General features: G+C 39.8%; 1 protein-coding gene across 3 annotated transcripts in view; it reads right to left on the minus strand.

Annotated features, from left to right (window-relative positions):
* Positions 1-1,023: 1,023 nt before the first annotated feature.
* NHS (NHS actin remodeling regulator) overlaps positions 1,024-16,598 on the minus strand; it is a 346,900-nt gene continuing 331,325 nt past the window's right edge. For all 3 annotated transcript variants that reach the window (XM_072817668.1, XM_072817667.1, XM_072817670.1), the window contains 5 exons: positions 15,457-15,649; positions 12,679-12,810; positions 8,713-11,697; positions 8,086-8,212; positions 1,024-5,120 (listed from right to left, as the gene is read on the minus strand). In XM_072817668.1, the coding sequence (XP_072673769.1) occupies positions 4,511-5,120; positions 8,086-8,212; positions 8,713-11,697; positions 12,679-12,810; positions 15,457-15,649 (4,047 nt within the window). In that variant the 3' untranslated portion in view covers positions 1,024-4,510. The remainder of the gene's footprint in view (positions 5,121-8,085; positions 8,213-8,712; positions 11,698-12,678; positions 12,811-15,456; positions 15,650-16,598) is intronic.

Genomic DNA, 16,598 nt, shown 5'->3' on the forward strand with positions numbered 1-16,598 from the left:
CCCTTCCCGCCACAGATGTCAACTCTTGGCTCTATCCTAGGTGTTCACGTCATTGCTGGAATTTGAAGGAGCAAAGGGGACGGGGCCTTAGTTGTGGAGGTTTGGTACAAGCGGGAAAAGTTATTTTATTTTTTTAAAGATTTTATTGACCTATTCATAAGAGACACACACACACACAGAGGCAGAGACACAGGCAGAGGTAGAAGCAGGCTCCATGCAGGGAGCCGGACATGGGACTCGATCTCGGGTCTCCAGGATCACGCCCTCGGCTGAAGGCAGGTGCTAAACCGCTGGGCCACCGGGGCTGCCCCGGGGAAAGTTATTTTAAAAAGTTGTTACCTCATGGAGAGGTAACACAGACCCGAGAGCCAGATTTACTGTTCTTAACCCCAGCCCCAACAGTTAGCCGCTCCTTGGCTTTGGACAAGTCAGGTAATGGCTCTGTGCTTACCTTTCCCCATCTGTAAAATGGGCACAATGTGAGGAGTCCACGAGTTTGAGTAAGCAAAGCACTTAGAACACGATCTGGCACATAAATTTACTATGTAAAAAAGGGTACCTGACATTTTTCAGTGCGAGGCTGCCCATCTTCAGAAGGAGGCACAGTCTGAGTATCAGAAGCAAAGCAGGTGAATATTTTAAAATAAAGCAATAAATCTTTTCTTGGCTCACAGAGGAGCTAAGAGGAAAGTATAGTAGAAACTGGAAATTTATTCTTTCTCCTCTCAAATACAAAACGAGATTAGAGAGGCACCCGGCTGGCTCAGTCAGTAGAGCATGTGTGATCTCCCGGTTGTGAGCTCGAGCCCCACGATGGGTGTAGACATTACTTTTTTAAAAATGAAAAAAAAAAAAAAAAACTCCCACAAAACCCAAAATGAGATTAAAGCCCATTATACACTATTATTATTTTTGCTTATACTTTTGTTATAGTAGTCCCCTTCCTTTATGTCTAGGTCACTATAAAACACGTGCTGTTTGTGAAACCCCAAGAACGCAATTACATAATTCAAGAAAAACCAGTTGTTTAATTGCAGTCACGTTTATTTGCAGTTTCTATACACACTTTCTAGGTAATCAAACTTTTCTGGTACATTTTTTGAGAGGGGTTCACAATGAAACTGTCACCATTTTTACTAAAAATAAATACAAGACTTAAAGTGTTGCACAGCTCTAAAATATACAAAGGCTTGAATTGAATGTAAACGTTGAAAACATCTTACAAAAGAAACCATTTCTGCAACAATTTAAAAAGTCCATATTTACAAATATTACAAAAATACAAAATGGATGCAAGTCCATAAACCATTGTCTTTTTGGCCAGCATGAACTGGTTCTAGTACCAAAATAGTTACACTGTAACCTTCTTTATAGTTTTAAATCTTTGTCCTGATCTAGTTCTCTAAATCTGCCATCACTGCAGCAAATGTACTCACTCACTGACCTTTGGCAAGAGCAAACTGTGTTTTGTTTGCTACAACTAGTCCATGTCCTCTACTTAGCCAAAAACAAAACAAAACAAAACCCACCAAAAAATAAGGAAAAAAATTTCCCCCACAAAACATAGATATGTTATATAAACATAAAAGAACAAAAAATTAGCATCAGTGCAAACAACAGAAGAAAAGTTTGGATTGATGTTTTTCACAATACCTAATGTGTGTACCCTGCTTCAAAACGGCAGTGATGTTGAAGACAGCCCTCTAATTCTTGGTTTTATATGCTATGTAATAAAGCCATGTAGAATATTCCAAATTACTAAGGAATTCCTTACTTTTTTTTTTTTACTCAGTTTGTTACTCAATACTCTTTCCACAGTGAATTTAAAATCCATCATTATTTGGGTTATTTTTTTTAAATCTATGAAGTATAAAATAGAGAAACTCTGCTATAGATTTTTAGAGTAAACAAAATAAGTAAAACTATATTATAAGGGTTAGTTCTGTGATCATTACATATAGAAGGAATTTTATTGCCTCACAATTCAAGTCAGTATGTATTTTAAAAAATATATGGTACCGTTACTTAAATTGATGTCAATAATAAAAAGGTGACATATTTATTAAAGCCAATTCATGTGTTTCCTAGTCAAGATTTAGAATCACTTTTAAAGCCCACATACCTTTCTTTACGCTTAAAAAACCCCTAACTACACAAAAGCCATACTGCAAACGAACTGCTTTTATGAAAATTACAAAAGATCACCTATTGTGACTGGAAATGACGGTTTCTTATCACATTTGTCTAAAAACTTTATTTTTAAAATTTTGCCAAGTGTACTTTCCAAAGCATGAGAAAAAGTTATTCATGTTCCCATGTGGTGTCAAACCATGCTGGTTTTTTTGACTAATGGGTTCCAATGAGAAATGATGATCCATTTTTTTCAAACCCCCAAACATTTTTCTTTTAATAAAAAGTATAACACTTTGTAAATGTTCAAATGTACCCTTTACCCGGTAGCTTATCTATCCCAGCACAAGCACCCACACACCCACATCCACACACGCACACGTTCTCCCTCCTCTACCCCGCCACCCCCAGCACCCATTTTACATACAAGGATGACAAGAAATTAAGAAATACAATTCGATAGTGAAAACAAATAGAAGAAGCCAGACTTTTTTTTTCTTTACAAACAAAAAACCAACAGCAATCAGATTCTCTAATTCTCAATCTATAACATCTTAGAAAGTGTTTCTATTGAAAGACAGCATCCTCTTAGACCAGGCTTTCTCCTTCATGTTGTATGATTGAAACCAAAGCCACAAACCCCCTTTCACACATCCTACTTTCCCAAATACCACTTGCATAAACTTAAAGCCAGCTGCTTATCAATTTCTTGGTAACTCTGGTCTGTTCTATCATTCTAATCACATTCTATTCTTTTATAGGCCATATCCCTTCTTAGTTCTCTCTACTTTCTACCTTGTTCCATTCAAAACATATTCTAAGTACATAGCTGCTTATATTTCTGACATATCATTTCAAACATTAGTATCAGTTCATGTTAAAATCAGAGGTGTAAGAACCATTTGCAGATTTCAACTTGTAACTACTTTTTTTTTCAGTTTTAAGACAAGAAAATTCAAGTAATTTCAAGTAATTCAGCTTGTTTCCCTGCCTTCATTTTATCAGAGCACTTGCCCTGACATTTCCTTTCCCACCCACCACCCTCCCCTTTTGCCATCAAGCAGATATAGTAAAATCAGACAAAAACTCATTTGTATGTAGCATTGTGAACCAGAGCTGTTCCCCATTCCCAGTTTAACAGTGAATATAAATAATGCATATACACATACCTATTTCCCAACTATATTGTTCACAGTGTCATTTCTGTTACTTTTTAGGTAGCATGAATCTCATCAGCACAGAGAGAAAGCTTCACTGAAAACTCATTGCAGGTACTTACTGATAAATCAATAGCTCTGTGGCATGCTTATATTTTATTTTTGTTAGTTAAAGAACCTGGAGCTAATTGCTAAACTGTTTAAGGAGTGGATAGTCATTAGATTATGACTATTTATGTCCCCAGTAGCCTAATATAAAACATAACCTAAAATTAACTATTGTTTTCCCTATTCATTCTCTTTAAAGCAATCCATTGAAAAATTAAGTCTAAATGACACTGTCAAATCTGTTCTCCAGGGCTTTGTGTTGAGAATGATGATTTTTCTGATTAAAAAAATCAAAAGCATGCTTTTCATTCTGTCCAAATTACCACATGGCAAATCATAGCCATGTGTTACTATTCACTTGTTTGGTACTGCAAATTGTCACAAAAATGGTTAGGTCTGAATTCGTTATTTTAAATTAATCACATTTCAGTATATGACCTCGAGATTTTCTTTATTTCACCGGTTTAAAATTCATAATTGAGGTTTATCACTCAGAAAATCATATTGGTGGACATTTAAATATGGTATTTTATATGAAAATGGTATTCACAGAATACAATTATTACACTTTATTTGTTGTGTTCTATAAACAGTTGGTGTGTGGTAGATAATTGGCCACATGTCCACTCGTCATTGATAAATCTATTTACACATTTTTATCAAAAATATGGTATTTACATGTGTGTAGTTCTTTCTTCTGAATTTTGTTTTAGTTCGTTTTAATGTAAAAAAATACCAAACCTCCAGAGTAATTTCATCTTCTTAAGAATTATGACAGTGAGGGCTTTGTTTTCTGAATAGGCAGCTCTGGGAAAACTTTTTCTAGGTTTCATGAAAAGCAGACATTTTCAAATTCTATATTATCAAAAGGAATGAGATTGTGTAAATCAAACTAAGCTAAAGAAAAATATGAAAGACAGTGCAGCTACTTAAAAACATGGAAAACAATCAAGAAATACCATCTTCCATTTCCCCAGCAAATATTTAGGAATTTGTTGGTAAGCAGTGATGGTACCCCATGGTGTGCTGACTTCTCCCCAGTCCTCTGTTCTGTTCCTACATCCTCATATGACTAAGGGTTCTGGCCTCTGACAGCCAGCTTGGCCCTGGACCACCTATGTTGAGCTCTGGGAGGATCGGTCATCATGTGGGCTTCCATCAGAATTTTCTGTCTCACCCTCAGAGATGGCCTGCATGGGTGCATTGTACAGCCTGCAGCGGACGCTGTAGCGGCTGCTGCTGGCCGCAGGGGGAGCTCGGGAGCGTCCCACCCTTGCTGCTGCTGAGGTGGCAAAGTTCTTTGAGGAAAACCCTTCTGCATTAACTCTTGGGGAGCATGGAGAGAGTGGGGACAAAGCCTCGGCCCCAGGTGCCCCCTGATGGGCCTCCTGGGTGCTTTGTGGGGATTCAGCTGTGAGCTCTCCAGGAGGTTTGGGCAGGATGGGACTTTTCAGGATCTCAGTAGCAGACATGCGGTAACTAGAATCTGAGCGACTTCCTTTCTTGAGGAGTAACAGCTTAAACTCTTCATTCGATGTGTTGGACTTTTTGGCATTTCGGTAGATGAGGCCAGGAGACCTCTGGCTGTTTGGGCTGGTCACGCTGCTGTTGGGCAAAGTGACAGAGCCAGCGTTGCTGCTGCTACTGCTGCCAAGAGAAGCTCTTGATTTGCTTCGAGCAGACATATCCCCAGAATCTTTTCTTCCAAGTACTTTCCTCTTCGACCTTTAAAGAAAAGGAAAAATCTCGGTCCACATACATTTTTACGAAACTAAAAGTATTAAGTCACATTCATGCACATGCACACGATGAGGAGTGAGATACTTTCCTATCCCTTATAGCACTCATAGCCTGAGGAAAATTCTCCAATAACCAGTGGATATAAATTAGGTTCTATAAATGACCATTTCACATAGTGACTAATGTGAAGGCTAGAGGTTCTAGAAGAAGACTTATTGGGATGTTTTACAAGAGTATAAGAAAATATTGCTGTCTGATTTCCAGTTAGAGTATAGGCAGTGATGGAGTGTGGCTTTCTCTTATTAAATCTGTCCCTGCATTACAGATAAAATGCTCTGATGTCTGAGGTTGACTTCCAGTGAGTACCAGAAGAGCAAAGATGATAGAAGTGTGGATGGGACAGGATTAGCCATAGGTTGCTGGTGGACAGGCTCAAGTGATGGATATGTGTGTGTGTCAGGGGAAGGTACATTATTGCTTTTCTGTCTACTTTTTAAATTTCTCCATATAAAAAATTTCTTACATGACTTTTTAAATACATCAGTCCATTTTTGGCTGTAAAGACAATTTTCCGTAGCTGCTTAGTAACGTCAGCAGTGTATAAGTAAGCCAACTTTCTGTGAGAAGCTAAAAACCTAGGCTACCTCTGGAGCTCTTAAAGCTCTATGCACTGCAAACTCAAGAAAACAAGGTTAAAAAAAAATAAAATCAGGTGTCATCCACAAAAAAAGAAAGAAAACAAGGTCATTCTTGTCACTGTGTAGCACATAAATAAATCCTACACAAATGCAAATCTAAGATTACCAAGTTAGGTAAATCTACCAAACATAGGCATCCGTCATCATATTATTTCTTTTGATAAGTAAATAGGTGTGAATGTAATGAATCTTTAGCATGATTCAGTACATTGATAAATATTGGCAATGTGCTCTTTTACCAACCTAAAAATCCATAGGGTAGAGAAAATGTCAGCTTTGCAGTTGGAGAGCAGCCTCATTTTGATTCACTGAAACCTTTGTGGTTGTTATCTTGCATATGCCAGTGTCTGGCACTCCAATACGGTAAGAATTTCAAACTAACATTTGCTTTTAGCATCTATCATATTCTAGACACTAAAATGTTATTTTTGCATCAAAATTGAATATGTGAGCTATAGGTATCTTCACTAACAGTCAGGGAATAGGTGGAGAAGTTTTAACTGACAAGACTGGATAAGAAGTGGCAGCACTGAGATTCAATTCCAGATGTTTCTGACTCCACTACTTATGTTCTGTTCACTATTCCAGATACTAACATTTGGTCCTTTGGGGTAAGAAGTTGGCTTTTTAACATATATAGCATTTTAGTGACTTGTTGTAAGATAAAGTGGGGTAAGGGAAATATAATCAGATCTTAGACTACACATGGAGCAAAGAAAAAATAGACTAATGATTCTTTACTTTCCGAGTGGTAAGGTGTGCCTGCTAAGGTATATACACACAGAAAGTGGTTCTGATGGACTCCTTTTAAAAAAGCTGTTGAATAGCTGTGCTCCTTCTTTATGAGAAAACTACATCAACAGATAATGCAAGTTCTCTTTATTTTATTTTATTTTTTTGCAAGTTCTCTTTGAAGGTAGAATTCCAGGGTCACCTGGGTGGCTCAGTAGGTTAAGTATCTGCCTTCATGACCCCGGGGTCCTAGAATTGAGCCCTGTATCAGGCTCCCTGCTCAGCAGGGAGTCTGCTTCTTCCTCTCCCTCTGCCCCTCCCCCATCTCATGCTCTCTCTCTCTTTTTCTCTCAAATAAATAACTAAATAAATGGTTTTTAAAAAGTAGAATTTCCAGGAAAAATGACAAGCTTCTTGCAAAAAACTTGCTTCAAGAAGTGCGACTTCATAAGGTAGAAAAGGCAGTTTCCAAGTTGTGTCCTTTGGGTGTCCCATGTAGGTCACCAAGGCCTAGTGGAAGAAGGTAGTCGTGGTTGTGATAGGAGCTGGCACAGTGGGATTGGATAGCTCAGTCTAATATGGGTTTGGTTGCCAAGTACGAGTTCCTGCTCTGTTCATCAGTCACAAATTGTAAGGAGTATATATTCTTGCAAACATGGCCCTTGATCACAGGGCACAGAGGGCAGGTGAGAGAATGTGAATGGGCAGCCTGGACATAACAATGTCCTAGAAAAACAGCCCAGGGGACATCTTCTGTTTGTGGGATTTGGAACATTAATTTTAGAGCAGGGCCAATGTTATTGAAGAAGTTTAAGTTTTTGGGGAGCCTGGGTGCTTCAGTCAGTTAAGCATCCTCCTTTGGCTCAGGTCATGATCCTGGGGTCCTGGGATGGAGCCCCGCATTGGGCTCCCTGCTCAGCAGGGAGCCTGCTTCTCCCTCTCCTTCTGCTGCTCCACTTGCTTGTGCTTCTCTCTCTCTCTCTCTCTCTAATAAATAAAATCTTTTAAAAAAGAAGTTTAAGTTTTAGGAAGAGAAAAGTAAAAGGATCAGTGATTAGTTATGAGCTATGATATGCGCAGGTTTATACACTGTCTTGTCTCAAACTTGGGCTCTGACTGTTTAGTGAATCAGCTTGCATCTCTGCTAGTGTAGGATTATAGCTATGAGCATTTTTTTTTTGGTTCAAGAAATTATTTCAGTCACAGATTATAGCAGAGTTTGAGCTTTTATTCTAACTTACTTGACCACATATTGTTTTCAAATGAAAACTTGTTCCAGGATGTCTTTCCTATGGGAAAAAACCTCTCCATTCAGTTCTTAAGGAAGTCTTTCAAGTGAGGTTGAGCTACATATAAAGGCTCAAGTTCCCCAAAAGAAATATAAGACTATCAGTTTAATGTGGAAAACTAATCTTTCTTTGCTTTCTTGCTGAATGTATCACAAATACACAGGCTTTCCCATGTTTGCATTTGATGAGATGTACTGAAAGAAGCAAAATTTTTGGTATTAATTGCCTCACCTGTGAATGACTGCAAACAAATCTTCAGTTGTACGAGGTTTGTTTGGAGACACAAACACACCTTCTGCTTCAGCCTGAGAGTCTTCACTAAGTGGCGAAATCATAGAGTCATCACTCGGTGACGATTCTTAAATGAAGAACAAAAGCATCTTTAGGAAGAAGTTACCAAGCATGCTGCTATGTTTCCCTGGCTTAAGGAATCAACAAACAACAGTTACCTTACTGCTGTTTTCAAAAAGAGAGATTATCTGTCGCAGCTCAGTCTCTCACTAACAAAAACTCTTCTCTCAATTGTTTTAATAAAAAAAGTGGAGGGAGGGATGCCTGGGTAGCTCAGCAGTTGAGCACCTGCCTTCAGCTCGGGGCGTGATCCTGGAGTCCCGGGATGAGTCCCACATCGGGCTCCCTGCGTGGAGCCTGCTTCTCCCTCTGCCTGTGTATCTGCAGCTCTCTCTCTCTCTCTCTCTCTCTCTCATAAATAAATAAAAATCTTAAAAAAAAGTGGAGGGAAACCAACACCCAGGGCTGTACTGTATTAGAGGGAACACAGGAAAGAAAAAAAAATAAAAAACATAATGACGTGCCAGGAGACACACTTCCATGGTGACAAAGGCATCAACAACTGACCTTTCAGTGAAACCTCGTCCACACTTCCTTGGGTCTCCTCTGCTCCGCTGTTATCAGAGGCACTTTGGGCTGAAATACCTGAAGCGATATTTTCTTGCTCGGAACATTTTTCAGGGCATGAATTTGCACTTGATAGCTCTGCTTCATAGCTGATATTCCCAGGCACTTTGTCATGGTGGCGGCTCATCCCAAGTTGATGCTTAAGTTGACTGCTTATGTCTGTGGGTCTGGTTGGCGAGTTTGACTGAGCTGTGAGCACATCCACAGACTCAGGGTGTGCGGCTCCCTCCCAATCTGCAGAGGATGGCTTCTGCAGTTGTGCAACGGCTCCATCTGGACCACCTCCATATTGTAATACTTTACCATCCAAATCATTTGGGTGGGCAACAGAGACCATCTGAAATCCTTCTGTGGGAAAGTCACAATTTTTACTTGGTGTGTTTTCTGGAATAGGCTCACTTTCCATTTGTATTTGGTCTTTTGTCACACTTGAATCTAGAAGATTGCTACCAGCTGAGGTTGTTGCTGTTTCTGGGTCACAATGATTCTTTACATCAAAAGTACGTTTTTTCTCTAACTGTAGTTTATCTGGTCCCATCTCAACTGCAGAGGAGTCTAAAAAGGACAGTATGGTGTCTTCAGTGGAATACTGACGTGATACTGATTTCTTAGCCATGTGTGGCTTAATCTTACCTGGAGACAGGGCAGCCATTGTGAGAGTGTTGTCCTCCAAGTAGGGGAGATCTGTATTGTTGCCCTCTTTTGGCTTAACTTCTTCAGATTTACTGATGGACCTCAGGTTAACAGATTTCAGGACCGTTGGTGTGATTGCAAGGGATGGTGGAGGATTTGACCGCAGTGTTTCTCCTACTGGGTTCTGTTTACTATGAGTAAAAACATGCAATGGGTGACGGTGATGGAATGGTTTATTCAAGACACTATGAAGAGCACTTAGGTCAAGATGGGTAGGAGGTATAATTGGAAGTTCAAGGTCTTTACTCAGTGATAGAGCTCCATCTTTTAAAGAGGGCTGCTGTAGTGAGGATTTTCTTTCTGGAACTTTCGGTTTTCTTTTGCTACCTCCAGGAGACAGTGGGCCAGAAAAGAAAGCTGTAGGGAAAGAGGAGGTCGGTGTTTCAGACTGGCTTGAGTAGCCACTTGATGGAGATGCCAAGCCTGCCAGCTTTTCTGGTGAAGCCAGTTTAAACTCATTGTCAACAGAAGGAAGGGATGGGGTGGTGGCTCTTGATTCTGACTGGGATGTTTGGGATTCAGAGCTCTCTGGAGACTTGATGCATTCAATAACTGTGGTACCCGTAGCAGTGCTTGAATTGGATAAAGATCTGTAAGGATCATTTGTTTTCAAGTCATTTAGAAGCCAGAGATCTGCATAGTGAGTCGATTCAGCACCTTCATCTTTGAATGGCGGAATATCTGAAGTGTCTAACTGAGGTTCCTTGATACCATGTTCACTCTGGTTCATCCAAGAAGACTCTTGCTTGATGGCAAGGTTGGCATTTTCCATTAGAGAAGGCGTGTTGGAGAAATCAAGAGGCAGCTTCATTTCCCTGGAACTGTGAGGCAGGAGCTGGCCACTGCTTATCTTTGGTTCTTTCTTCTCAGAAATGTCTGCATTTCCATCGGACTTCCTCAAAGATGAGCTACGTTTAGGTGGGGTCGGCTTTGCCTTTGGTTTCCTGAAAGAGATGCTTGGTCTCCCCTGCCTCCTGTGGTCTAAGTAGTCCTGCCAGGTACAGTCCGGAAGAGTCGGAGGAACCCCAATGCCCTGGCTATTCTCTGGGCCCAGGGCTGCATAGTGACACACATAGCTCTTATTACCTTTAAGACCACAGTCAAAGTGCATGGAAGTGTAGTATCCTTCTGTGTCCACTGAAAAGTGAGAGCTAGTGTCTGCTTTGTCTGATGGAGACTTTTCCAGAAAGCTGTCGTAAGTGGCCATGCTTGTGAAGCTCGGGCAGCCCAGGCTGTCTGCCTTAGGGCGCTCAGGACTAAAATCCTGGCGGCAGGAGGCATCGTGATGGTGGTGTAGGTAATTCCACTCACTGTCACTGGTGTTGCTATTGTTGGGGTCATCCAGCAGATCCGCCACAGTGGAGGTAAAAGAGTTTGCCCGGTGGCCTCTCACTTTATCCAAGTGGTCATTGTACTGCTCTGTCACGAAGACATTGGCATCCTCATTAGCATGAGGGGCTGTGTTTAGTGACAACTCTGAGTCACAGTGTGAAGAGCCAGTGAGGGGAGGAGAAGCTGCAGGAGGGATTGTCTCTGAGGTCTGTGAGGGGCATGTGGAGCTGCTCCCACTCCAGTTGCCACTGGATGACTGATGGTCATCTTTCTGGTCCATGTGGCTGCTGAGGAGGACACCTGCCGTGGAGATGCAGTGGATGGGGCTCCCAAAGGTGTCTGAGTTGGAGGAGATGTCACAACTGCCAGAGTCAGCAGCCATTCGGGACAGACGTGACCTCCCTCTCTCATTTAACTTGTGCTGGGGGCTGTGAAGATGTTGAGAACAAGCCAGACCCAAAGCAGGCTGGTGTTCCTGTGCACTTGGGCTGCTGGGGGCCTCACTGCAATCATTAGGGGTTCTTTCTTGGTCGCCCATGAAAGGCTCCCCCTCTTCATATGCTGCGGGTTTAACACCAACTTTGGGCTCAGCATCCCCACTTCTGTTGCCCTCCCGGGGAAGGCTCCGAGATCTTGTACGGCTGCTCACTGCAGTTGTAAACATGGTGTCACCTTTGTCAGCCAATGCAGAGATGTTGCCAGCAGAATGAGAAAGGGAAGCTGCTATGCTTTGACCCCTTTGAGCTCTGATTCTCCTTCTGGATGGAGCAGCAATCAGGATATCTTCGGTTTGGCACTCTGAGTCCCTGGTTCCAGACCTCCTATTGACAGTGTTGGAAGGGTCTGGATTTGTGTGCACAATCACATTCCTTTCCCTGGCCACAGGGGATTCATCAGAATCTAGGGCACATGGAAAGCATAGTGAGATATTTTATACATCAGCAGACTAACAGACATTCTAAGAGATGTCCACAAATCTGGGTGCTGGCATGTTGGATCTTTCTCTTTGAGAAAAAAAATCAGCATATAAAATTAGGAGAAAGTTAAAATGCTCTGGGGAATCTATCCCTTTGCCTGTCTGTCGCTCTCTGTATCTACATACAGACAGACACACACACACATACATGCTAGAGTGTGTGTGTGTCTGTGTGTGTGTACTAAGAGAAAATGTTTTTAGGTCTTTTGCGAATTCTCTCTCTTCACTATCAAATTACTTTGCCCCAATAAGTGACTACTATTTTTTCAACTAAAGTCCATTTTGTCTTTCTGACCACTATTTTTTTCATTTTGTAATACATGCCCAGCAAAATAAAACTCTTACAATTCATTATAGGTAGTAAAAGAGATGCTACAATAATAATGATGATAATAATAATAAAACATAGGAAGAGATCCTAAACACATGGAACAGAAAAAAAAGGAAAAAAGTCATAAAGAGTGACATGTTATCAGTATTCAATATTTAATTGAATATGCTTGAAATTTACCTTTTTAAAATAACTAATGCCATAAAAGTATATCTCTCTTCAAATAAACATATAATTTTCTAAAAGTAATCTTTCATTGATTCTTGTTACTTTTTATTCATTATTTCCATCTTAATAAAACTTAAAAAAAAACCTACCAAAATAGTACATTTCAGCCATAAGACCTGAACATGAATACCTAAATCCGTAAGGTTAAATCTTCACAGTCAAGAACAGAAATTTCAGAAAGTCATGCCACCCGGCTTGCTGAGCACAAAACAAGTACACACTATTTCAAAACCTTTACAAGTTACAACACTATTTTTAAAGAAGCTGATTAAAAGGCCGGCTTCCATTTCATCTCCTTCTAATTGGCACCCAAAAGAATGTTAACTATAACAGTTTTATACCACACCTATTTCTTGTTGGACTCTTCTGGGGATACCCGAGATGGTTTTCCTCCTCCTCAGTTTTCGTCTCCGCTGTAGTACGGATTGTGAATGAACAAGAGAGCAGCGTATACTAGCCTCTCTGTCAAAACCAACTCCTGCAACCCACAAATAGGTCTCATTAGCCTTTAGAAATGGCAAACAAATTTTCATTTGCTTGGAACACAGTGATATTTATTGATTGGAAGTCAAGGAAGAGTTTGGATTAAGCCCGTGAATAAATATAAGAGAGCCCTTATTCAGCTGTTATTTAAATTACTCTGCAGTACATTAAGCTTTACTTCTAAATGCAGCTCTGCGCAACAGCTTGCACTGCCAAGAGTAACAAGCAAAGGAGGAAAATCAAAAGAAAGAAGAGAGAAAAATAACATCAAAGAATCACGCTCATACAGAAACAGCTCCTGAAGGACTTACAACCTTTAGTTACTACTATTTACTGGTCTATTTCTGGGCTCTCTGAAGCTGACTTTACATAGTAGATCCAGAGCCAAAAAGTTAACCTGAATTAGTTCAGCTAACATATCCTGACCCATTTTTTCATTAAAAGCATCTTTGTGAGTTTTTTTTCTCTCTGCTCACTACACCCCAACCCTACACACAACACACACACATACAAACACACATACATATACTCACACACTTCTGTGAGGAGTAAGTAGCCTAGAGATTTGTTTTTAAATCATCACATAACTTTCTACTTTTTTCTACTGACTCAGTTGGACACTTTTTGGTTTGGCACCAATGTGGTATCAATATGAAATAAAAACACAATGCAGTCCCCAGTTCTGTATTTAAGTGGATCTACTTTCTCTATCAGCTATAAATGAAGCTGGAATTCTCAGTCTTTACAATGAGTGTCTGTTTGCTTTTATAAATACAGGGACCAAACCTTGATGCTTGTTTGTTTCTTTCTCCATAATCACATTATTGATATACTACATGCAATGCAGTCTTATCAAAACTAGAGTGGTGAGGAAGGAGGTAAGGAATTCACACTCCTGTCTGGCATAGGCATGTGCCATGGATTTTTCAGAGTGGGCTTTGCCTCCGACAGTCATCATGCCAAAAGTACATTGGAATTGGGTTGCCTCATCATTTATCCTGATTGTTAAGCATAGAGCAGGATGGCGTGTTAAACCCCAGCTCAGCTATAAAATGAAGCAATTTGAGTTCTGCTTAGCATCACAGTGACAACGGTTTCTAGAACTCTGAAAAAATCTGTGAGATATCACATGATGAGTAATTACAATATTATTGGAGAATTCGTACTAATGGAATTTTCTTTTCTTAGCTCCAACCAAAAATTAAGATCTTTCATTCTACTCATAATAATTACAGAACACATGGCACACAGATACATTTTATGTTATATGGACATAATTAGCAGCTTTCTCATTAAAGCTCTTGAAATCAACATATAATCTAGGCTTTAGTCTGAGAGTTCCTGAAATAAAGCAGAAAGAAAGATCTTCCCTTTTCCTGAATCACAAGACCCATAATCAAAGAACTAAATTTGAAAACAAGATTTACTTACAGTGCTATGAAGAAAGCAGGTGCTGCTTATAATCAAATGTTCCCAGAAGGGAAAGTTAGTTTAAGAGGATGCCAAAATGGCACATTTTGACATCTACCTAACCCAGCCCATTTAGATTATGGAGATCAGATAAAGTACATATCCTTGGAATAATTTATCCTGCAAGTTGAGTAGGTCATTAGGAAACTTTCTCCTAGCTCATAACCAATGGATCAACCAGAATTCCTGTTTTTCAGGAAGGAAATAATATCTATCCCCGATATCTAGTCATCATTTGCTCCCCACTTTATGTGAGAAACATCTGAGTGGGATTAATAATAGCTACGTCCATAATGCATCTCAAGCAGCATGCAATCTTTAGTCACATGGCACCGGGATAAAAGTCAGTAATATCATAGCCACTGTGAAATTTTCAATACACAATTAAGTTAAAATATAACTATCAGATATGTTTAAAGAAAGCCCAATGGATAGATCCTTTTATGTCTATCTTTGAGAATATTTCTTAACATTATTTCACTTACAGCTAAGATTACCAGATCCTATCCTGGGATTTACAATCGCTACAGATAAACTTCTCAAGAATAGTCTGGACAGGCTTGCATTCAACCTAGACTAATATTCAAACTCTCAATACACAAGAAAAGGAAAGCAGAGAGGAATGTTAAGGCAGGCTAGCTGGATTAATAGAGAGTTCAGCCTTCATCTTTGAATCTGTATATTTTTAGGTCAGAAATCACCAAAATCAATGCAGAAGTCTAAAGGATCTTTTAAACGAGCCTACCTTCATCCAAGGAAGACTGAAAACAGATTTTATAGTTGGTCTACAGGATCTTTACTTGCAGTTTGAGAGACCTGGGGTTTGCTGTTTTCTTTCTTGCTGTGCCATGCATCATTATCATAAGACTAATCACTGCTGCTTTCTCCATTATTTCAGTCAGCTATGACCAAAGAGCTATTTGGTGACTTTTTTCAAAAAGAAACTGTCCATCATTTACATAACAAGCGGCCCAGCAGAACATATGCAAATGGATGTTCAAAACCTGACAAAAGCATATTGAACATCTTCTGAGTTGTATTTTGATGAAAAAGGTATTGGTTGTTTACAAAGCGGTATTCTTAACTGGTACGCCCAGCAGCACAGGTTTTGAACATATTGAACACAGAATATTATGACCCGACTGCCCCTAGGAAAAGAACAGAACGGTACCAGTGACATTGATGGGAATAATGCAAGAAGAAATCACTTGGGCATCTTGTTTCATTTTCTCCTCTGGTGTTGGGAGAGGCAGTGCTTTGCTCCAGTTGGTCTGCTTGTCCAGTGTTGAAGGGATATTGTGTACTGGGTTTTTCGGCCTCTGCCCTAACATGACATCTGTATCTTCATCCTCCGGGGGATGGGACTGCAAATGAAGTACATTCAGACTTAGCCATCATGGTTTATATGGGAGTGCACATGTTAAGGAATTTCACAGTTAAGAACAGTGAGAGCATAAATAAGTTTTTAAGTCAAAGGAAATAGTTAGTAAGCACAACTAATTGAAAGTTGTAATTTCAATAGCCAAGCAACACAAAAGAAAAAAATGGACTAAATAAACATGCTTTTCAGGTCAAGTGGAATTAAGATGAGAGACAAGGTAGCCATAAATCCCCAAACTTCAAACTGAAGGAAAATCTTAGTCTCTAATCCAGTGACAGGTAGATTCTGGATATCTATCTTGCCATATATTCCTAATGAAAGTCTAGAGAGCTCTAGATGACTAGGATCAAAGGGAGAAGATGATTTAGATGCCTATGAAGGATTCAGAAAATGTGCCAGAAAACCTGGAGTTCAAGAGACATTCCAGAACACATCATCTGAAGGACAAATTCTCTAATCTGAGAGGCTGGATTAATTTATAAGGAGTTATTTTTACTGCATGACTATGGCATTTGTGAATAACATTTAAAAAATTCAGTTTCATCAACACTGTATGTGTGCATGGAAAAGCAGCCCTCTTCTCCCATTTATTATAAGTGGAAAATACAAAAGCAGATAACGGGGAGAAAGCTTCAAGTGAGTTTCTTTTTCAAATTCGGAAGAGTTAAAGGGCCTTAGTTTCTTTCAGCTTTGTAGTGTGAAGCTTTTCTTCTAGCTGTGTTGTTAGAGGCTTTGACTTCTGTATGACATTCTGTATGAAAATTCTCCATCCAAGCCCTTGGTAGATATTAATATTGTCTACCTTTTATTTCAGGGCTAGGCTCCTAACCCAGATTATTAAAAAGGCTCCATTCCAATTTTGATTTCAGGGTTGGGTTTCTAAACCAGATTATTAAAAGACCCAGTTTTCACCACTGACCCTAGTTTTCTTT

Source organism: Canis lupus, chromosome X (genome assembly GCF_048164855.1).
Source record: "Canis lupus baileyi chromosome X, mCanLup2.hap1, whole genome shotgun sequence".
Lineage (NCBI taxonomy): Eukaryota > Metazoa > Chordata > Mammalia > Carnivora > Canidae > Canis > Canis lupus.